Consider the following 23,552-nt stretch of genomic DNA (forward strand, 5'->3'; position numbering starts at 1 on the left):
CCTCCCACCCCGCGCCGGCTTCGATCCCGTTTTGCCACCAACCAACCCCGTCCATAGTAGTCAGTACTATCAGTTTACTATAATATAGCTCTATATAACAAACAACACCCCTCTAGGTCACTAACCTTGAGATGGAAATTCGTTTTTACCCCCGCAGGCATTACAATAGGCTTATAAAAAAACATAACAATACAAATATTATTATTACTGTGGTCACACAGTTTCAGTATTGCTTGTAACACCCATAAACGTTGGGTGTGGTTGCTACTAACGGTCAGTAGTTTTAAAAAATGTAATTTCATTAAATACTAATTCTAAATACTACATTATTATTATTCAAAAAGTAAGTATTTTTAAGGAATTTACCAATAAAAACGATAAATAGAAACATGTATACAAACATATATTTTGTATAATTTATCGACAACAAATGACACAGCATAAATTATTACACTAGTATGTACATATAAAATGAATGATGTCAATCCTAACAAAACACATAAATTCAGTGAAAAAAGTTAAATAAAAACAAAACCGCAATAACGAGAGCTGTGTTCATTATAAATAAACATGTGTATAATAATGTCAAATAGCTACTATACATAAAAAAGAACTGTTGCTACAGTTAGTTCTTGTAATTTATAAAAAAAATTGTTTAATGCATATTATTTGTTAGGAAATATTATAGGCACTTGGGAAATAATATCAGCTTATTCGAAGTATTTCAATATTAAATATACAACTCTTATATGAATTTATGAAGGTACAAATATGTGTATCCGATTTACTTATAATTGATTTGAAACTGATTAAAACAGCTTTTAATAAATTCACTTAAAAAAACATATACTTTCAAACTGAAACAATAGGTCTGGTTAGTTCGTTTATATTTTAATTAATAATTATGTACTTATAGTTGAGTTAATATTTGTTATCTATCCATTATGTATGACAAAATGTTAGAGGAGGGAGGCCTACGACAAAGTATAGCCTTTAGAAAGGAATAAGTCATTGTATAAATTATAAACGACACAATATTTTGCATACTACACGTTCGTGTTAACTCAACTTTAATAATATTAATGTGAATTTTATGACGTGAGCGTAATCATATGCATGTTGTCATGTTATTTTCTCTTGGGTCTATATTACCTATGTATGGTATTATAGCCTTTACAGAGATTTCCACAAGCGATAAGTGAGTATGTATATTCGTCTACGGTATGATGTAAGCCTTATATCATAATATAAATATTAAAAAGCATTGGTACATGTAGTTTGCAAACGGTAGCCGAGGCGACTGCTTGGCGATTGGGTAAATAAATTATGAAATTTGTAATTAAAAGGAGACGGTTGTATTATATTTAATGTAGATACACATATAAAAAAAAATCAATTATAATAATAATTACTATGTAAAAAACAATAGCGCCATACGTGGCTGTGATGGAGCTCACAATAATAATTACAACACACATTGTTCCTTAATCGCGTGAACTTTAATCATATAAATTCCCTTCCGCACTTATGGACCACTTACTAGCTTATAGTTATAGCACAAGAAATTAAAGTTGATTAAATTAACGTTACAACGCCAATATGATGATCATTAGACGAGATTTAAAAAATATAATACAAAATTATTAACTATAGTCTATAAATACCACTTGTAGTAAATATTTATATTAAAAAAAAACGTTTAATAGTCTTCTGATCTCACTTGACCCTAATTATCCACACTGTGAGCAGTATTAATAATATATACAGTTAATTTAATCGAATATACTAATTGAGAGCACATAAATCAAATATGCATGAACTGTTATAATTTCATTAAAAAATTGTTTACTTTTTCTTTGGAATAACGTAAAAATACTAAAAAATTGAATTAATCCAAATTGACCTTTTCTGATTTGGGCAGCTGTTGAACAATTGGATTTTTTTTAAAGTAACACAGTTCACTATCCGTTTATCGCCTTTACTAAAATATAAACTAAACCATATTAGTTAACAGTTTTGTGTTGAATACGTCTTGTAGAATCACTTTGCGTGCGTGCAAATTGATAATTACAAAATGTAGGTATTTCTAATGTTTTTGTTTAAGTTTGCGGTAAAAGAAAATCGTTTTCTGATTTGTCGAAAAATGGAACAGAATAATTTACGCGTAAAACGGTTGTTAAATAATATTTTGGTGGTAAATTATAATTTCAATGCATTTTTTGAGAGCTATTCAGCCATCATAACGATTCAAAGTCAAAACTTGAAAATACTTTTTATTATAAGGAGGATTCTGGTGAGAGCAGCAATATGATTTTAGGACAAACGCGTAAACTCATTACTTAAACTGTTTTACATTTCTTTCGTGCAAGTTATCAATCAAATGAGATGGATTTCTCCATTTCCACGGACTGTGGACGTGCCGGAAAATGCTTAAAATGTTAAAAAAAATAGTGTCTACAGTGAAAATAATGAATGATATTATGATGAACCTTTTATTTTGAACGTTTTCCGACCCAATCAATCGTATTTGACCGAGTTATATTTATGTTTAGTAATATTAACCCACCTATACCCACCTGTCTACGCCGTTTTTGACAAACGACAGGCCGAGACGACCAAATTGAATACTGCGATGGCGCGTTCAATATAATGTAAATTATTGATGATGATTGTTGTTATTTGCTCGTTCGTGACCTTCAGTGAAAAAAAAAACACAATCTGTTTTTTAATTTCATTATAATTACATTACGTTACAAACATAACGATTTTTAGGGTAGGTAATGAAATGGTGAGCGGTTTTCATTGTTCGATATTTGTTTTTCTTTGTTAATTGTCTACAATTTTAGCCTTTTTATTCAACTCGAGTAAAATATAATTGTGTGCTTCACGCCGTGAAGTGTGTCGACTTCTTTGTTCCTCCTCGTCTTGTAAGTCGATCAACAAAATACTCGATAGATTTTTTTTTTAGTATTTATTTTACTTTGTTATTGTTTCAACGTGCGACCTTTGGCGAGGCCAATAGAATGGGCTTGTTTTCAAATATTTCAAATAATATATTCACAGTTCGAGAAAATATCTTTTCGAGTTAACAGGGACGTAAAACTGTACCCACCAAGAAACGATTAGACTGTTATGACTGCTCCGGATAAAAAAAACAACATCATTATCAACCTAAGAATTTGTCGACTTCCACGTAGAAATGGAACGCCGGCAAAATTCCTTCACTTCTCCTCCTCTCTACTGTACAACCCACGCTCTACGCCTGCTCCTAATTTGGTACTTCCAAGGTTTAGATTTCCCGATTACACCATTATATATGTGTTTAATCAATTCAGTATGTTGTTTAGATAAACATGTTATCATATATTTCCCAGTAGAAATGTATGTTTTATTCTTATTTAACAAAGAGCCAGGCTCGTGATCAGAAAATATCTTCAAAGAGGGGGAGAGGCTGAGTAAGGCAATAAATATTTTAACTTGAAAACTATTTTCCAATCAAACCTATTATAGAAATGGCAAATACCTGGGGTTTTAAACAAAAAAAAAACCTGACCCAGTTTTTCAGGGTATGTAGATAAAGTAAATTCTACAGATATTATGTCATTCATGTTTTTGTATTTTTTTCGAGCACGCTTCTTTATTTGAAAAAAAAAAATAATAAACTGCATTCAATTTACCGGTTTGTTCTGTTGCTCTTCGCGGTTGTTTAAACGTTTGATATGTTTTAGATGAGTACATATTCAAACTGTACCGGCGGCAATAATTGCTGTCGACGTTCATGAGATCCAGTTAACGGTCATGTTTTTTTTTGTCTTTAACCCCCTCTGACCTCTATCGAAATCGTTTATCTAATATCTATCATTAACTTTGGTGTTTGACAGATTAAAAACTGATGAAATTCTCAACAAGTTTGCTTAGAAGAAAGTTGCTAAAAAAATTGGACGTTTATTTATTGTTGACTCAATTGTACTTCGTATTGTACTACGAAGTACACATAAATGGTAATCATTTTTTGGTTTAGTTAAAATGAAGTTAATGAGATTGTTTTTAATTGTGCCTGAACCCAATAAAATATCTTCTAGGCCGTTAAACCGATTTCTTCATGTAGCAAGTCCATATAGTCTCCCCTCCCGCCAAAAAATTCTCCGTTCCCACTATACTATACTATGCCCGGACTTCACTTTGTTTTCTTTCTTTTGTCTAAACTAGTAATATTCAACATTTACTAGTTCCTAAGCATTCCCAACTGTAGTTTAAAAGCAAATATTTATAACTGCTACTAGAACTAGCCGACTGGCAACTCATATAGGGGTTGTGGTCGTTCGCCATAAATAATTTCGTATACACCCTGTCTTACAAGAAATCGAATTACGCCACTGTTGGGTTAACGGGTAAATATTTTAACAACGTTTAAGCACACGAGTGACCTAAATCGGAAATTTGCGCGTTTCACAAAAAGTACATAATTTCGTGGAAACCGTCTGGTCGATAACGGCGGCTGTGGCGTATCCTAGCGCACAGGGATCGCCTTGACCCATTACCTACCGCAGTGGCCGGGATAAATTCTGGATTTCGGGGTAAGGGGTTCTTGTATTGATTGGACTCCGGACGACCTTGACCGACGGCAGTGGCAACAACAAGCTAAGTGGTGATTTTCGTTTAACGTTTGTATTTTATACGACCATTATTATTATTAAAATCTAAAACGCTCTCAAACAAAATATAACATGCTAACCAGTTTTGAATAAATAATTTTATTATCGTTTTACCTCTGTTAAACTTTAAAGTTTAAGTAAAGCAAACAGTGTGTGTGTGGGTTAGTAGTTCGTGAGCCTGGCCTATACCTTTAAAAAATAAACGTTAAAAACTTACAAAGTATTTAACAAAAACTACTTATCTACCAGTCATGTTATACCGTTCTAATTATAACAGACAAATAAAAAATGTACGTTGCCATTTTTTTTTAGCATAGAACGTGCTTTAGCCTTGACCTCCCAGCTCGAAAACGACACAACATAGCGTCACGAAAGTAGCGCGCCTACATTAAACGTATAAGAACATATTATAATTTAATTACTAGAAAACAATTTTTTTCAACACTGCTTCAGTACTCTATTTGAGGAATTTTAACCACTTTCAATTGTAGTTCAACCGCAGATGTGGCGTGAAGTTATCAATATTTATATGTTGAGCTACATCCAAGTTTTTAGGATTTTGAAACTTGAATTTTCAAATTTTTTTTAATAGAATATTGAAAATCTTCACCTATTTTTAAACCTTAACAATAAATATTCCATTTTAAAGTATTTGGGTGTTGAGATTTTCCATAAAATGTTGTCCACTCTCTTAAAGTAGAATTTCAATTTATGAAGTACATACAATTATTATTAATCATAGCAATAACATATAATCCTAATCACCAGAAACCCAAACAAATGAACTGAACCATTATATAACTATTATATTTTTTTATTGCTAAATACATCGTTTATTTTTATTCCAAACTAATAGTAGAAAATATATATATATATTTACATACAGAAAAACATCATAACACAGGTTAAGACTAAACACAGTAAATTTACATCTATAAATGATATAGCACTGTAACGGTCGTAATATGTGTGAAATAACTTTGAACCGTCTTAATAGACTGGGTTAGTCAGCAACCTTTAACAGAATTTTACCGCTGGTCTTGTCTGTAGCGAAATGTTCTAACGCTTCGTTAACTCGATCCAGGTTGAGCGTTTCTGACACATCAGGACTGATCATGCCCATTTTGCACATGGTCAGCACATCTTTGACGGATTGCCTGCAAACAACACACAGAATAAATTTTAAGGTGATTTTTCTTTTTGATATGGAAAAGGTGTTACATGCGTATTAGTTGTTCATTCTTCACCTGCATTAAATACAAATACGATGAACAATATTTCATAATAGATGCAGTGGTTAAAAGTTATTGTAAAACGTGTGTCCAAGTACAAAATATCATGCCAAATAGTTGTTTTTAACTCATAGTAATAAATACTTAACTTACAATATAAACAGTATAAGAGTTCAAGTGTTCATCTTATATATTCTTAAAATTTCAAAGTGTATACTCATACTTATGTAAAATATAATTTAAAAATAATTACCTGTATACTTTTACTGAGTGAGTACGATAGTTGTTTAATGACACACCGATTAGACTGAATGAAGGACGTCTAAGCAACTCGTTAATATTCAATTCAGGAATTTGACGAGATGCAAACCCTGCTACTAGAACTTTCCCTTCATGATTTACGCTGAAATCATAATTATTAGATTAATATTACTTAAGATCCTTGTGTTGAATACAGATAAGAAAGATAAAAGGAAAAATAGATGTATCTGGAATGAGAACATTGAGCAAACTAGCTTACCAGTCTAATGCCGATTGAAATATTTCTCCACCAACAGCATCAAACACAACATCAACACCTTTTCCTTCAGTTTCTTTTAATACACGTTTGCACAAGTTTTCAGGGTTTTTAATTTCAAACGACATGAAAGCTCCTTTTTCTCGAACTAACGAAGTATTTTTTTCCAAACGACAAGCCCCTATCACCTATGATATAGTTACAAATTAATTAATTAAATATGTCTCGTTAAAATTTACAAAAATACAGAGACTGTTTTTACAACCTTGGCTTTACACATGTTCGCTGCAATATCAACGGCGGCTAGACCCAAGCCACCCGCAGCAGCGGTAACCAAAACGGTGTTGTCCTTTTTCAAATTAGCTCGGCGTGAAAGACCTAATAGTGCAGTTGCATAACTATCTCCGATAGAAGCAGCAGATTCGTAAGACAGCTCTGATGGAATACTAAATACATCCTAAGCATTAAATAAGGTATTATATTACATCATCATAACATCTCCATCGTTAGGGTGGACTGATCAAGTTTCAAACCAGTGGACAAATTCAAAAGCGACTCCATAATACTTAAAATAATAACTATTTGATTCATAGTTCAGATTATAAGGTCAAAATTAATTTCATTATGAAAACGTTTTAATAATGTTATAATAACCTAAATATTATTTCTAAAACAAAAATAAAATGCTTAACATTATTATTCAAACACAATTTAATTTATCATATTAAACACAGCTCAGGAAGCATGAATATAATACATTAAACTGGTTCTATCAACCTAGAACTTTTGTTTTATTAAGAACCAAAAAAGCTAATCCCTGATAATATTTGGAATTGTCTCATCTAAAACTTGTAGAAAAATTATTGTGTAATATAAATTTTTATTTATACATACTTTTTCATCAACAATACATTCTTCAGCAAACCCACCCAAAATTTCTTTGTTCAATACTAGGACGCGATCGCCAACAGTTATGTCTTCTTCTTCTTCGTTGGAATTAGTCGCTCTAGATTCAATCACTTCACCCGCTAATTCGAAACCAGGAACAAAAGGCAAAGTAGGTTTGATTTCAGATAATCCGGAACACATTAAAGCATCTGAATTATTCACAGCGCAATACTTGACAGCGATTCTTAGCTAAAATTGTAAATATTACGTCAGTAATAGTAATAAAATAAAACGTCATTGATGGATAATTATTAGATTTACATAAATACTTACTTGTCCTTCTTTGAGTTTATCAGGAATTTCAAAATTTTCTATAGCTAACGGTTCGTTAACAGCTTTTAATACTGCCGCTCTTGTCGATTTCAGACAAGTGTTACGAATAACTTCTTGACATACACAAAACTTATGACTAATGCGACTGAAAAACTTCATGATTACAACTTTTTCGGTAATTCTATGTAATTTTCAAGGAATAACAAATTTACATATTTTTATTAAGGTATATTTTTTATATACTGGACCGTAGACGGTAGACGGCGTAGAGTAATAATGTGCTGGACGAGTATTTGTATGACATATAAATAAATAGGTAAGTCAGCAACTTGTGTTATCAACTTTAAAATATGGTAGCCGGTTTTCTCTCCTAAGAAATATACGGCCGTCCGAGAAAACTGGCAGTCATTTTTTTGTTATCAAATTTTGCTGATATACCAATTTACTTCATCATGAATTTGTCTACTTTTATAAAAAAAAAGGAAATTCATACTGTTATCACAAAACCGGCATTATCAGTAAATTTGATAAGCTAGTTATTATATCGAGATTTAACTTATTTAAAAAATTATTCTGATTTCTGTTTGAGAAGTATTATTATTAAACTTTAAAGTAGTTTTTCAAATTTTATGTGACAATTATATAGTCCAGTATTTAGTTAGTTTTTGCATAGTTTAACATATTTTAATTTCAATTTATTCTATGAAATAAAGCTTATATAAAAAAATGAATAGAATTTTGAGATTAGTTTTTAAACGTACTTCTATTCCAAAAATCTCTGTACAAAGTACTCGTGTCATTTCAAACTGCAGTAAACACTCTATTATTTGTGGTCAAATCCGTCCAATTTTATCGATAAAACATGACATTAGTTTTGCAAAACGATATAAACGTACGAAAAAGGTAAACGTCAGTTCTATTTAAAATAACACATGAGCTTTATAGTACTAATTTAGTTAGTTTCTTTGTTTTTAATTAATTTAGACCGACAACGAAGATTCAGATGATGAAGATTTAGAAATGGACGATTCCAGTCAGTTGGTTAAATATAAAACGAGCTCTTTACGAATGGACAGTGTTCTCAAGCATGCATTAGGTAGATCGAGAAAGTAATTTCCATTTGTTGTATTATTCAACTATTTTTCTTAAAGTTATTAATTTATTTTGTATTTACAGTAAAATTGAAACAGCCTTTTATGAAAGTCGTATCCGAGTAAACGGAGAAAAAGTATTGAAAAAAAGTCATACGTTGGAAATAGGTGACGAAGTGGACTTGATCAAAGGACCTAGCCCAAACAATCCAGACTTTCTGTTGGTGTCTAGAATAGAAATACTATCAGCTAATTTAGATGGTGATGAATTATTAGTTAAGTTAAGAAGATTCAAAACACTGCTAATTAATAACTATTCAGACAAATGGAAACTACCACAGTAACACATTTATTGTTTACAAGACAGTTGTTTGATAAATCTCGAGAGAACTGGTGTTGTAATAGAAAAGATGTTGGAATATTTGTTTTGTATTGTAATAATAGTAGAAAAAAATATAAACTACAATTAATAGTTTTAATTTTATATTAAAAAGTAATCAACCATAATATAAAAAAACATTTACCAGAAGCAAAACTGATTTAAAATACATTTCCGACATAAAATAATGGTAACAAATTAATATTAGTTATATAATCTCGCCTTTTACGGAATAAATAATAATTATTATAATTAAAAACATGGCTAATACTAAATTATACTATACTTAAAATGATTTCAATAATCTAAATTTCGCTATAATTTATATCTAAAGAAAAGGATACACCATATAAAATATATATATTGAAATATTGTGAATAACATGGTCTCATATAGTAAAATAAAACTTATGCCATAGCGCTGGCCGGCAACGAACTATGTTTAGGCTTCATTCGGTTGACAAACACGCGTATACATCCGTTGAAATCGGCACTTACTAAGACATATCCATCTTGACTTTGGTTGTTTTCATCAGTTTTCATTTGTCTAAATACCACTTCTGGATTGGGTGCGAAAATTGCACAGGTAACAACGGCGTTGTGTGCTTTGATTCCTTCCCAATAATCATTTCGGTCTCTCCGTACGGACGTGAACTTGGAGTAATCATGATGCGTTTTCCATACATATATACACTGATTTTCTGAACCGCATACAATATACTTGCCGTCGTGACTGAAGCTAGCCTTGATTTGACTACTTATATTTACATAACCTTTATATTTGCATGACAGATTTAGATCTCTAAGATCGTACAACCTGATGCGACTGTCATTTGATGTTACCAATATTTTATCCTCGCCAGGCATTGGTTCAATACCACTTATTTTTCGTCCAGTCGAGTTTCTGCCACGTGTTGAACGGACATGTATCTGAGTGTGATAGCGCAACTGATCGGTTGTGTAAAATATGCATCGGCCGTCATAAGAGCCCACTACGGCAAATTTGCCGTTTTGACAGAAATTAGCAGCAGTTATCAGTTTTGTCTGCCCTTCTACTTCGTTCCACACCGCTACTTTTTTGTCGGGGATATTCCAAAGACGTAGTTTGCCGTCTAATGATCCACTCAAAAAATATCGATCGTCTCGTGGATGGAAACATATTGCAGTGACAAAGTCGATGTGTTGAAAGCAACATAAACATTCCCTTCTACTAATATGCCACAGTCTAACAGTTTTATCCATTGACGAAGACAGGACAAAGTAATTTTTCGACCATGCTATGTCCAACAAATCGGACCGATGACCCGTGTACGTACAAAACGGACGTGATATGAACGGCCCACGATCATCAGGATCTGCAGCAAATGATTGATCATCGACAGATAGCTGTGAGACTAAAGATTCTGTCGACGGTGTTGGTGAAACTTTTTCAGCATCATATTTTTTTCGCATTTCGTGGAAATCTTTATAGGCATCACGTAAAACCCATATTCTGAGAACTCTATCTTGCCCAGCTGTTGCAAGAAGTCGACCACACATTGAAAATTTCATGCACCAAACAGGCCCTACGTGCTCATTACAAAATTCCTAAAACACGGACAAATTGTAAATATCATTGTTGAAAAAAAAAAAGTTTTAAACCTGCTAAAATACCTGAACATGCTGAACTGAATCAAATTCGTAAGGACCTTTATGACTATTAGAAGATCGTAACTTGAAAGCTTCATTGACTTGAGGTGGGTTGGCAGCATCGGCTGCTGGTTGTGGCCTTTCTACCAAATCGACTATTTCCATAACGTCTTCTTTGTGCCGTACATGGGACACTTCATGAGCAATGGTCTTGGCTTTGTTTACAGTTTTCTTTACCGTCGTACCCAAAAATCGTTTGATTCTAGCAGTTCGACGACGTATAGCTGACTCGTCCACAGGGTCGTCTCGTCCAGTAGCTACCGTTTCGTTGGATTTACTACCAATGCTTTCTTCGTCGGATTCTTTTGGTTTTTTAATAAAACTACTTCTATATGAATGGGAATCCAAATTTGGAGTACTGACATATTCCGATGTCAAACGCATTATATGCAATGATAATGGGTTAATACATTGTGGTAACTTATCCTCGGCTATACTCAATGGAACACGTTCCCCAGTATCCAAATTCAATACGGTTATTTGTTCCAAAATTTCCTAAAAATAAAAAATAAATTTAATCAATATTAAGCCTCGAAAAAAATTATTAAAACTGTCTATTAACAAAGCTGTTAATGTTAACAGTATGTAGATTATCTTTAATTTAAAGTTAGAAATAATTTCATTCGCAAACAAAAATGTATTAATTATTTGTTGAAAAAAAAAATTGTTTATTATTCCGTTTAAATTTTGTCAAACACTGACTATAGCACAACGTTATTAAAATGAAATTAATAAGTTTATCCTAGAGAGCAGAGTTTGGAAATAACCTAGGTTTTTTTTAAAAGCTCAATCCAGTCAAGGTTTTGGGTATGACTATGTCCAATAAAAACCTAAAACCTATATTTTTTCTTAAACACAAAAAAGTTTCTGGGCTTTAACAAATTGAACTATGCTATTTTTCTAACTGCTAGCAAATCAAATTTTTACTATTTGTGTTACTTACTATGTCAGTCAGTTTTTTCCCTGAATCAGTATGGGTTTTTAAAAACATATTTAATTGTTGATCTCGAAGTTCTTGCTCATCGCCAGCTGATCTACGTCTTTCTCTTGAAGTCACACGGTTATGGGAACGAATAGAAGTTATACCACTAGTACCGGCCATTGGATACGTATTGCTGTGGGAGGTAAGTGTTTTTGACTTTTCTTTTACTTCGTCAGTTATTTCTTTTATCACACTTAAACCTGGCTTCTCTTCATCCTAAGAAAAAAATATAAAAGTTACTAAATAACAATCATTTAACTTGGAACAATGTAAACAACAAAATTACTTGATGATTAACGACATATTGCCCTTTGGTAGCAGAATGAAGATCTAGAGAATGTTCCAATTCCCTCGTCAATGATTCGATTGTACTCGCCGGACTCGTTAAGCAACTTGTATTAGATTCCTCACTTTGAGCAGCATTAGTTTGTTGCTACACAGTTTATTATAAACAAAAGTATCGCCAATTAATATGATGGTTTAAATATTAAAAATAATTTTATTAATAATACATTAGGATTATCTATAGTTGTCGTAGCACCAATACTTTCAGTTATGACTGTTTCTGATTTTTTGCGTCTTCTACGTCTTGGTGGAGCAACGGGTCTATCATTCTCTATATTGCATGTGCCATTAGTCGAAGTCTTTGTGCTTGCTATCACATCAGGTTCATGAAAAGTGCTAAAATTGTCAGTGGGTACAATGAATTTATCTTCAGACGAGATAGGAGTAGAAGGTTCAGATAATAATTTTGTACAATCTGACGGACGTAAAGTATTATCCTTCCCTAAATATAAATAGAGTTAAAAAAACTGTTACAATTACAAAATAATTGAAAAAAAAACAAACCTATGTAATGATCAGAAGGTACACTTCCTAACAGTCGACCAACTTTTCCTAACGATAAAATGCTTTGAACAGATGCTCCATCAGGCTCAATTACCCGGAATGGATGGCTTGGTTTGTGTGAAGGTGCTAAAAAGACACCATCGGCCGACGAAGCCTGACTTTCAGTAGGAGATACAGCTTGCGATTCATCTTCATCGATTTGCATATGTTGCCGGATCTCGTTAAATTTACGGCGACCATTGTGCTCTGAATTCTGCAGAAATTTATGTTTCAGAATACACAATAATAGATTGACAGTGATAAAAGTTTGTTCATTCTTACCAGTTTGGCAGGATTACTTATTTTGAAAGACAAATTCTTCTTTTTCTCATCTAAAATTTCTTTTTCACTTTTGCTAGTTTGCTTGGGTACATCACTAGAATAACAATAGTGTATTTTAAAAATGGTGTTAAAAGATATTTGAACAGTAAAAAATTACGTTACACACTTTTGATCATTTCGAACTGTATAATCTTCAGCGTCGAAAAATTCATCCGTGTCACTACTGGAGTTTGACATGTTTAACTGGCAAACATTTTATACTACAATCATATTTTATAACAAGAAACAAATTAACAAAAAAAATGTTCTTCTTTTAAAAATTAAAAATTTAGCTAAAATTACAATATACCGAATAATAATGAATGAAATACCGAATACACTATGAGCTAATCACATAATACATTGTTATAATAAATAACCGAGATAAGAATGGTTTCTTTATTTTAAGAGTTCCTTGTTAAAAGATAATAAAAGTAACCTTTGGCCTTGACGTTAAGATGTTGTCTTTCAAAACTCTTAAAAAGACATTTTATTCCGGTTGGCGATTTGTTCGCTAAATATTTTCGTCTTATTTGTTGTTTACAATAATAATAAAAAATTGATAAATATCAAGATAAATCCACCTTGATAAATACCCTACAATAAAACCGTAAATGTGATAAGATGAGGTTTCCGGTACAACTGTACAAGTACCTGGTTGCGTTTCACCTCCAACCAAAGAAATTGAACAATATAGTATAAACGTTAATTTATACTTTTGATAACACATGATAAGTACCTTCGTTTAGAACATCGCATTTACTTATGATTTATGAGTAAATAAAGTAATATTTTCAATGTTAATAATTACATGTTTTTTTTTATGGAACTCGTTAATATCATGGCCAATGTGGCCTTAAATAGGACAATACACAGTCTATTTTTTAAAATGTATCCTCGCACAATGAGTTTTACTCACACTATGATGGGTTAAGGAAAATTACCTTATAAAATTTTGACCATCAAATAATAAATACAGAAAATAGTACCTATAGAGTTTTTACAAAATATTATTTTAGTATCAAAGTAAAGCTGAAAAGTAGTAAATTTTTTTAATTAATCATAAAATATTCGCTTTATTAGATACTTTTAAATATTATAACTTATAACCGAAATGGCAAATGTGTTTAAAAAAGTTTTTTCCTTATAAAACAGCATAAATTTCATGCTTAATTAAAAATGGAAAAACTAGTTTGCTTACTCATGAACAAACTGGTGTTAAACTTACGTTGTCAGAAATTTTCAATGACAAACTTTTAAGAAAAAAAATGTATTATTATTCATAAGATACGATATGCCATAGCGCATATCTACACTGCAATTAACAAAATTATAATTTAAATATATTTTTTTCCAAACAAAAATACACATCCAAAAATGTTTACTTCCTTGTTATTTATTTTTGAACTGATATTACTTTTTTGGGGGATTTAGGCTACATTACAATTATGGAATACCGAATACTGATTATAATTTATATACTAGTGATTGAAAACATTTCCGAGCCAAAATGTACATATTATTTAACTAATAAATCACCTGATTTTAAACAAGTAAAGCAATTTTTTTGAATTTAAAGTTGAGCTATTCTATTTGATCGATATATATATATATTGTTCTTGGAACAAAACGTTTGTATCGTTCCAAAAGTTACAATTTCAATTAGGTAAATTTGTTTTTGATTGCATTTTTTTCAAAAAAATTATTCTGTTAATTATTTTAATAAAATAAACTAAATAAACCTTACGATTTGTTTTAGAAACGTTTTCAATTCTTGGTTTTAATTGCAAGTTGAACAGTAAAATGAACAACATTTTAATATAATTAAATGAAACAAATTGGGTAATTGAAAACATATACCAGTTAGGTGATTGATTAGTGTTTAAGAGTTTATTCTTAAACTTTATTTTGTATTGTGTAGACGAAAAAATCGATAATTATTATTTTAAAAATTATTTTGGCGCTTCAACAGTTGATGAGATAACCAAGTACGCCAACTTTATTTGCAAATATATTCCATACAAAGCTACACTGTACTGTTGTTGTTTTTAACACTATGCTTACCAAATACCAGCATCTATTCCTATCAAATTTTCATTCTTGATTTCTGAAATTTTAGATTAAAAATTAAAAAACAATTCAAGTTACAAGTTTAATGTTTATTATTTAATCGTCTAATCGTTAAAGCCACTCGTCCAGAATTTAGATTATTTAATTTGTAGTATTTGTACAATAACATTTTACGAAAATGTCTTTCGAGTAATGAAATTAGTGAGTAAATTATTCCTGTTCTGTTACTATTTTTTTTATTACCATGTCATTAAAATTTCTAACGATGAAAGGTTACAGACAAATACAGAGGTTAAAAAGTAGTAAATCAAAAAAATATTTATCACTTCATTTTGTCTATAGCCAACGTAATCACATCTATTCGAATTAGGTATTCAGTGGAAATATTAAATTTTGAGACTATGTTATAGCCTCAAAATTCGTTCAAATATTGCTTGGAAATTAGTGCAGTTCATTCATGTTATGTAATCACTTTTTGAATATGTTAATTAGAAATTCCATAATCAGTTTTGTCGGGATGGAAGGAGACTATATTCAGCAAAACCTTTTAAACTAGGTTGACCACAGGTCATCTCTGAATGTTATATTATTCAAAGTTTGTTATAATACATTGATAATAGAATGTTTAATATTACGGACATAAAAATGGTTTTTAACTTTTAAAAATAAATAAGCATAATTTTTTCGATTGTAGTAACTACTATTTAGTTGATTGTGGTCTCAAGTTTTAGTGGGTATTCAAACAGCTTTTAAAATGTAAAAATTATTTATTCTTTGTATATTTTTTCTTTGTAGATTTTCATATAAATAACATACAGTGATGGCATCTAGTCGAGGTATTCAGATTGGTTCTGCGTGGTACCAATGCAAAATTAATTTACGTCCACAACATAGAGGTGTACATTTAGTAACAGAAGAAATATTGAAACAAGTTTCTGAGATATCTCAATTTTCCGTCGGGTTGTGTCATATTCAAAGTAAGTAAAATCATTTTTTTTATTAATTAGAAATTAGTTTATTAGTACAATTGGCACAAAATTGCAACTAATAAATAAATTATAAAGGGAAAATATAAATGTATAAGTTAAAAGAAAATCTGAAAAAAAGGTTGTGATCAAGTAAAATGTGAGAGAACGAATAAGTCATGATGATTAAATATAAAATAAATGCACACGTCAAGTGTATTTTTAAAAATTTTTAGAACACTATCAATTTGAATTGTTAGTAGAAATCTAGACAACATTAAAGTATGAGGTATTTATTGAATCCGAAGTAATTTGTTTGATTTGCATTAAAAACTGTAGGTTTGTTTTCATAGCAGCAGTAAGTATTATGTTTTGTCATTTGTGTCTGTAATGACCAAAACTAATACTTTTCAACTTTAATAGCCAAATATTGTACTACTTACTAATAATTATATCATGGTGCTAAACAAAAAAAATTCCCTTGTCGTAAGGAGAATGAAACATATTACTACTTTTGTAACGGGCATTGCTATGTTCTATATTTATTATATCAAATTTTTTTTTTAATTTATAGTTTTGCATACATCAGCGAGTTTAGCGATCAATGAAAGTTGGGATCCCAATGTTCGGTAAGAAATACTATTGTGATGCACTATAATTTCTATATTACTAAACTTGTAATCTGTTTTTTCAGGGATGATATGGAGATGATGTTAAATAAAATTGTACCAGAAGTAAGTCAGTTGTATTTTAAATAAAGATGAATGATAATGATTTAAGAGAAATTATCGAAATCTATATTGAAAAAATAGCCAACATAGTGAGGATAGAGAAGTCGTATATTTTCAGCATTAATTATAACTGAAAGCAGACCTAAGCAGTTTTTATTTCAATAATAAATAAGAAAATGAATTATTTCAAATAAATTTGTTTTTAGTGTATCAAAAAATTTAATTGAAATAAATTTATTATTTTATTAAAAATTTTTTCAGGGTTTACCATACAGACATTCGTGTGAAGGTCCTGACGATATGGTAAGAGAATTAAATCATTTTTAAAATTTTTAATTGACAATGAAATAATATTTTCTGTTACCAATTTGCTTTATAGCCAGCACACGTGAAAGCATGTTTTTTGGGATCATCGATCACTATTCCCATTACTGAGGGAAAACTTAATCTTGGCACATGGCAAGGTATTTGGCTGTGTGAACACCGAAATCATGCAGGCAGTCGAAAATTAGTTATTACGTTAAATGGTTCACCTAATTCTTCGGCAGGCGACTGTAATAGGTCGCCAAACTCTCCGTCCTCTCCAATGGCCTCGTTAAGCAGTTAGGCGCGAAAAATTAACTTCTATAAAGAAAAATAGACATTTTAACCAAATTTTCTAGAAATTTTTGTTAGTTGCCTGTTGCCTCTAGTCAAATATTAAATAAGCACACATTTATCGCAACTGCCAATATTATATGACAAGATTTATAGTACAACTGAATATAAAACATTCCTTAAAAAAACTAATTCATTCCTAAAAACTAATTGGTAAGATTAAAAAAAAAAGTGATAATAGACATAATATTATTATTCATTATTATATAAACAAATAAGAAAATTCATTATTTGCATTACATTGTCATACAAACGACACTAGAAAAATTCAAATGTTGTATATTTTTAATTATTTCAAAGATAATTGTTCAATTGGTTAAATATAATCTGTAATAAGAATTTTAAGGTCAATCAATCGCGATTTTATTTTAGTATTGTAAAACAGTTTACAGTATATAAGTGGTGCATTGTATAATAATTTGTACGAACTTTAATTTAATAATGTTGTATAATAAATTTTAAATGTTTTAACAACTTAATAAACGTCCATAAAAAAAAAAACAATTATAACATATTATATAAATAGTGCTTGTTTTGAATGTTTTTGCTATAAATAATTGTCAATTTAATTTAGTAATAAACAATTTGTTGTTTTTAGTTTAGCATCACAAATCTCATATATTATGACAAATTTTATCATATTTTGAGATATACTATAAATTATACAAATTTTACGAGTGGTTTATTTTTTGTTTTCTGGAGTTTTACAGAGTATCTTTATAAATAAAAATTGTAATATACAACAAAGTACAAGGCACGAGTGATTTCAAAAAAGAAATTTTTTTTTTGGGTAACAGTAATACACATTTGAACTAAACCTTAGAAAACCACAACATTAAGTATTCTAATACTTTCAAACATATATATAATTTTACTAATCAAAGTTATTAAGTGTGGTTATATAACGGTATACAAATAAAAACAAATAACTAAGTATATTAAATAACATTAATAATAAATATCTTTGGAAATAGGAACAAAATTAGTGGACGTATTTTCTTGGTGTGCATACAGGTTTCTTTCATCGACAATGAAAACTTATGAGTAACAATTGTTACCATTAATAATTTATCTAATAATTGTAAAAAAGTGTTTTTATACATCAAAACATTGTTTGTATTTTTAGTTTTAAGTCTTTACATCAAAGCTGTAGTAAAAAAATACTTATTGGAATTCAAAAATTAATTTTGGCGTCAATGTAATTATTATATAAATTAATATTTGTTTGTTAATATTCAGAGAATGGGTGCAGTTAAGAAATAAAGAAAAATAAGAGAGAAATAACAAGTTTTTATTAAATACTATTTAGCCTCGATAATCGTTTTCACTGCTGATGATTGCGAGTTCATTTGCTGACTTTGATTTTGGTACACTGTTATTTTCATCCTGTACAAAGCATAGTGTAAAATCAATACATTTTTCTGAATAAGAAAAAATGTAAAATCAAATATTTATGCCTGGTTGCGTACACAACTTGTTTTACTTTATTTACGATTAAAAGTGTTATCTGATCAAATATTATTGGTTATAATGTAACGAGTCATTAATATATTTTCAAGTTTTTTTGTAAATTAATCACATTGTAATTAATTTTATTATTACAGTACATAAATAAATACTATACTTGCATTTAGTTTTAGGTTATCGCACATTGCCTCTGGCATAGAATGTGTAGAAATTAGTATTCGTTTAGCTGTTTCATTTACACGTACTCCAATATGCATCATAATTTCAGTCATTTTTTGTGGGTAATCAAAATGACCTATAAGATTAAATAAAATAATAGAAGTAAAAATGTTTGAATATTTTGTTGCTATTCAGTTTAGTTTACTGTCTTCTAGCTATTTATTTTTAGATTACCTGAAACAATATCAGTTAAGTCAATGTTTTCGATTCCTTCTGTCTGAACAGCTTCGAGACCGGCCACACCATGTGTATGCATGGAAAGTGTTCTGTATAGGAATTTTAATAACCAATCGCTCCTAAAATAAGATTGAGAAAAAGATTAGGTTACGTCAGTTAACGAAAAATTTACAGAGAATTAATTTTATTTCTCACCTACAATAGGCATTTACCACCCTACCAGCCACAACTTGCGTGATTTTGTTCCATTCTGTAGTATTTCGGGTACAAGGAGTGCCGATCATAATTGCGTCTTGAACAATACCGTGACTTTTTTCCCTTTGCGACATTTCCTAAATGAAGATTAAAGTAAGTGTTTAAATGAATTATATATTTTTAACTCAAATTATGACATACTCGCAAACAGTAATAAATAACACGAGCCCCGAGACTGTATCCAATTAGTGTCACTGGCCGATTACCATGGCTATGCGTTAGCAAGGTTTCCGCTAATTGTTTGCCAACTTGTGCTGACCGCCGACAGCACACACCCCATGGGTTATCAATGACGGACGCTAGGCCCAGTATACCAGCTGGCCACGCTATAGCTGCGATTAAACCGGAGAGTACGGTAAATTTTAAAGACTCTTGTACAGCTACAGTTACAGCAAAAGTAAGAAAATATTCCATAGCTCTTCCCAGTTCTAAAAGATATGAAGATTCATATCGTAGGTAATATTGTTCAGGACTTTCCTAAACGAAAAATTAGACAGTATAAAATCAAGTTTTATTTGAATTAACAGGCATATATTATCATACTTGAAGGTATCCCCAAGGTTGAGTATAACTAGTTTCATTTTCGTCAATCAACCAGCCAGATACAGCGATGGTTATGTGCAAGTGGACGTCACCTGTAACTGCACCCGTCGATAATTTATGGAATTGAAATTCTTCTATATCGCCTACTCTTTTGTGCATTTTGTAACCTAAAAAAGAAAAATCAATAATAAATTTATAAAGATCAGTTTTTTCAAGACAAATGACGCCAATTATTTTGTTAGTTAGTGCAGGTATGAAACGAGCCTTATTCAACAAGTATATTTCAACGGCACATTTACTTTACCCGTTAAACTAGCTCCAGCTACACCAAAGAGCGATCCAACAACGGCTGAGCCACCTAGTGTTCCAATTGCTCCTAAAATTGCAGAAGAACCTAAGATACTGGTAAGTCCAGTTCCGATAAGTGGAGCCGCCAATCCTCCAGTTAAGCCGATGGCAATTCCACCACCGATCGAAGCCAATCCGATCATAGCATAACGTTTAGTTTTTGAAATACGTAAACGACGGGCTGCAGCCACTTGTTCTTGCCTAGACATACATTTTTTCTAATTATCTTAAATAAAAACAATATTATTATTAGTTTGATTTATATACATACTCAGTCTGGGCTGGTGAAAAATTTGATAAACAATTTACAATTGTTAGTTCAATTGAGTCCACAAGACTTATATCGATATCAAAAACTCGAGTGACATACAAAATAAGAACTCTCCATCGAGCATCATAGGTACCTATAAAATTTGAACATAGTTTTATTGCAAAAATTGTAAAAAAAACGTATTAAATGTTGTATAAAATGTACTAAAATACATACCGATTAAAATTCCTTAGAAAGCATAATAAATTTAAAATTTGGTTAAATTATAAATTATATGTTTGTGGTATGAATTTGATCAAATTAAAATATAGGTAATCAAATTAAAAAATGTCACCATTTGAAATAGCCAGCAGTAGAAGATCTTTTACGATGACTGTCATATCTCCATTGAGTACTTCCTCTTTTTTTAAAGCTCTAACATAAACTTTAGCATCTAAGGGTAATTCACAATTAGCCATCTCACGCATAGTTCTCAATTGCAGCATTAACTGCAAGTGATTACAAAGGGCACGAAGACAGCTTAGCTTGAATTCATTATGGATAGGATCTCGGTAGAGACAACTCAATGAAGTAGCACATAGTGCACAACATGAAAAGCGCCCAGTCGATGATAAACATTCTGAAAGGTTGACGTGGTCAAGTGAATCTAAAAATAAAAACATTTTTTTTTCTAAAATAACACAAATGTATAATGTTATTTTGAGTTTTGCTTATATATAAATAACCAAAAAATCAAATTATAACTCAAATCGGTGGAAATGCAGCAAAATTTTGTCCTCATTTAATTTTATTTAAGGGCCCTGTTAACGGCAGTTTAATTTTGTTCAAAAATATGCCTAATGGAACTAGGGCTTAACCATGTAGAATTAAAATTTTTTTTTTTTATTAGTTCATAAAGGAACATTTTGGCCGATTTCAAAAATTGGTGAACCGAAATAAGTTTTAATAATAAAATTTTGTTAAATAAAAAAATAAGCATCAATACATCATATGAATGTGTTACTCTTACCATAAAAAAGAAAAGAAGATTATCACATTAGAAGATGTCATCCCTATTCCAGTTATATAATGTATAACACCAAAATGTTTATTTGAATGGTATTTAAAATTGTATACACCAAAAACTATCTTAAGCTAATACAAATTAATTTAAAAAACTGACATGATCAACAGTAAATTCACTGAATAAATCAAAATATCTATTATGTGGTTAATCAGAGGCATCTGTAAAAATTATATACTTAAGAGCCAATATCACAGAGCTGTATTGTTTCATTTACACTAATTATAGCTTGAAATTTTACCATGAACCGTTATAAAAAATTAATGTAGTGTAGTACCTACCTCTTACCTTGTTTTAAACATTTTCACTGACAATATATACACTATTTTAATAATAATTAAAAATAAGATTGATCAGCTATTAAAATCCATTTTAGCACAGTTTTTAAAAGATAATAGTTTTTTTCAGTAAAAAAAATAATAAAAATGTAATTATTACAGATGCAAGGAACTAGCAGTTGGCGCCCCTCTAAAACCTATGTTAAATAGAAAACAGGAAATATATTTATTTTTCTCCCTACATATTTTATTTAACTGCATAACAAATGATAGCTGAAAAGCATAAAAAAAATTGAAGACAACTTACCACAAGACAATAACCACTGAATTGGAGTTAAAGAACAACTTTTTTCTGTATAAATTATAGCTAAAATTAGGCTTCAACATCATTACGAAAAAAATATATATATTTTAGTCAAACCAAATGCACAACATATTTATGTACTTTGGTAAAGTAAATAAGTTAGTTTTAAAAAGTTAATAATTCTAGTATAAAAAAAAAAAAATGTAATTGATCGAACTTTATACTATTTGGAGCAATTTTTAAACTATTTAAGCTATTGCTCCATTGAACCATTTTTAAAGACATATTTGTTTATAATTATATTTCAGCGATTAGATAAGGAAAACGACTGTTAATTGAACTTTAATTTATTGGTTTTATTGAAAAAATATAATTAATTTACATAAAATTGCATACAAACCTTTAATATGTTGGGATGCGTCGTCGGCATAATCCATCGTCAGAGAGCCGATAAAAAACAATAAACATAATATTATTCCGAAGGTTGTAAAGAGAGCGTGTTAAAATGCGTTTCGTAAATTGCGATCAATGAAAATTACTACACAGGTCTTTGTGCGCGAATATACCTAAAATTAATATGTTGTATTGCTAATAGCTTATTGTTTTTATCGGTTGTGTGTAGTTACTCATGCGTAAGTGACTGCAGGTAACTGCTGATTACAAGGTCTACAAGTGTTCGTTTGATTAGGTTGACAATGAACGAACGAACGGTGATAACAGGTATCACCTTGCCATTTACAGCAGCTGCTGTTGTAATGATCGGTATAGTACCGCTTTTCCTAAATTTTTAACTTTACTTTTTTAACCGAAAATTAAACCTGTAATCTCCTCCTAGACTGTAGCCTTCAAACCTAGAATAGTTTTGGTTTAGCGGAGCGAAACGACGGCGCCGAGCGAGCGAGAGCCCAAAACCCTTAACCCGAACGTGACCTGCCGTCCTTATCAATTTGAATTCCGCCCACTGATAAGAAACTCGTCTCTGGACGTTTGAATTTTTGTAATTTATGCAATTTGGGAGAAAAGGTACCGACTACCGAGCGAGCGAAAGCACAACAACCGATAAACTGCCGTTTGTAAACGTACAAATTCCTCGTCATATACATTGATAATTAGTGTAATTTGGAAAAAGGGGTAATTATAATGATAATTAACCATAAATAATACTATCTACCATATTGTGACCGCGGTTGGTCGGCCATATCAATATGGAATCTAAGTGCAGTGCAGCCA

General features: G+C 30.6%; 5 protein-coding genes across 11 annotated transcripts; 2 read left to right on the plus strand and 3 right to left on the minus strand.

Moving 5' to 3' along the window:
- Positions 1 to 5,482: 5,482 nt before the first annotated feature.
- On the minus strand, positions 5,483 to 7,936 carry LOC126843794 (quinone oxidoreductase-like protein 2 homolog). Its single transcript, XM_050581575.1, has 6 exons — positions 7,626 to 7,936; positions 7,299 to 7,541; positions 6,670 to 6,861; positions 6,408 to 6,592; positions 6,141 to 6,290; positions 5,483 to 5,812 (listed from the first exon to the last, which is right to left on the minus strand). The coding sequence occupies exons 1-6, from the start codon at positions 7,782 to 7,784 to the stop codon at positions 5,659 to 5,661; spliced, it is 1,083 nt and encodes a 360-aa protein (XP_050437532.1). The 5' UTR covers positions 7,785 to 7,936; the 3' UTR covers positions 5,483 to 5,658.
- Positions 7,937 to 8,180: 244 nt separating this feature from the next.
- On the plus strand, positions 8,181 to 9,221 carry LOC126843799 (mitochondrial transcription rescue factor 1). The gene is made up of 3 exons (XM_050581582.1): positions 8,181 to 8,528; positions 8,610 to 8,734; positions 8,802 to 9,221. Exons 1-3 carry the CDS (start codon positions 8,352 to 8,354, stop codon positions 9,058 to 9,060), a joined length of 561 nt encoding a protein of 186 aa, XP_050437539.1. The 5' UTR covers positions 8,181 to 8,351; the 3' UTR covers positions 9,061 to 9,221.
- A 28-nt stretch (positions 9,222 to 9,249) lies between these two features.
- On the minus strand, positions 9,250 to 15,158 carry LOC126843788 (WD repeat-containing protein 44). Of its 3 annotated transcripts, none has more exons than XM_050581563.1 (9): positions 15,039 to 15,158; positions 13,102 to 13,195; positions 12,936 to 13,029; positions 12,615 to 12,867; positions 12,278 to 12,552; positions 12,052 to 12,198; positions 11,727 to 11,981; positions 10,748 to 11,278; positions 9,250 to 10,681 (listed from the first exon to the last, which is right to left on the minus strand). In XM_050581563.1, the coding sequence occupies exons 2-9, from the start codon at positions 13,170 to 13,172 to the stop codon at positions 9,503 to 9,505; spliced, it is 2,805 nt and encodes a 934-aa protein (XP_050437520.1). In that variant the 5' UTR covers positions 13,173 to 13,195; positions 15,039 to 15,158; the 3' UTR covers positions 9,250 to 9,502. The 3 variants fall into 3 exon arrangements, with proteins under 3 accessions (XP_050437520.1, XP_050437518.1, XP_050437519.1); XM_050581561.1 differs by lacking the exon at positions 15,039 to 15,158 and adding an exon at positions 13,414 to 13,530; XM_050581562.1 differs by lacking the exon at positions 15,039 to 15,158 and adding an exon at positions 13,285 to 13,405.
- On the plus strand, positions 15,070 to 17,448 carry LOC126843800 (UPF0047 protein YjbQ). Of its 3 annotated transcripts, none has more exons than XM_050581583.1 (6): positions 15,070 to 15,245; positions 15,840 to 16,021; positions 16,584 to 16,638; positions 16,704 to 16,743; positions 17,002 to 17,043; positions 17,120 to 17,448. In XM_050581583.1, exons 2-6 carry the CDS (start codon positions 15,865 to 15,867, stop codon positions 17,345 to 17,347), a joined length of 522 nt encoding a protein of 173 aa, XP_050437540.1. In that variant the 5' UTR covers positions 15,070 to 15,245; positions 15,840 to 15,864; the 3' UTR covers positions 17,348 to 17,448. The 3 variants fall into 3 exon arrangements, with proteins under 3 accessions (XP_050437540.1, XP_050437542.1, XP_050437541.1); XM_050581585.1 differs by lacking the exon at positions 15,070 to 15,245 and adding an exon at positions 15,560 to 15,639; XM_050581584.1 differs by lacking the exon at positions 15,070 to 15,245 and adding an exon at positions 15,655 to 15,774.
- Positions 17,449 to 17,989: 541 nt separating this feature from the next.
- Positions 17,990 to 23,410, minus strand: LOC126843789 (transmembrane and coiled-coil domain-containing protein 4-like). Of its 3 annotated transcripts, XM_050581565.1 has the most exons (12): positions 22,949 to 23,410; positions 22,723 to 22,888; positions 22,326 to 22,370; positions 21,012 to 21,323; positions 20,678 to 20,810; positions 20,363 to 20,607; positions 20,059 to 20,225; positions 19,657 to 19,992; positions 19,456 to 19,592; positions 19,258 to 19,379; positions 19,026 to 19,159; positions 17,990 to 18,783 (listed from the first exon to the last, which is right to left on the minus strand). In XM_050581565.1, the coding sequence occupies exons 2-12, from the start codon at positions 22,757 to 22,759 to the stop codon at positions 18,703 to 18,705; spliced, it is 1,749 nt and encodes a 582-aa protein (XP_050437522.1). In that variant the 5' UTR covers positions 22,760 to 22,888; positions 22,949 to 23,410; the 3' UTR covers positions 17,990 to 18,702. The 3 variants fall into 3 exon arrangements, with proteins under 3 accessions (XP_050437522.1, XP_050437521.1, XP_050437523.1); XM_050581564.1 differs by having other exon boundaries at positions 22,723 to 23,410; XM_050581566.1 differs by lacking the exon at positions 22,326 to 22,370 and having other exon boundaries at positions 17,998 to 18,783; positions 22,723 to 23,408.
- Between the last annotated feature and the right edge of the window lie 142 nt (positions 23,411 to 23,552).

This window comes from Adelges cooleyi, unplaced genomic scaffold (assembly GCF_023614345.1).
Source record: "Adelges cooleyi isolate 19-005CV unplaced genomic scaffold, UGA_ACOO_1.1 ACOO_flye_CR_arks_rails_tigmint_CR_PRNA_574, whole genome shotgun sequence".
NCBI classification, from domain to species: Eukaryota; Metazoa; Arthropoda; class Insecta; order Hemiptera; family Adelgidae; genus Adelges; species Adelges cooleyi.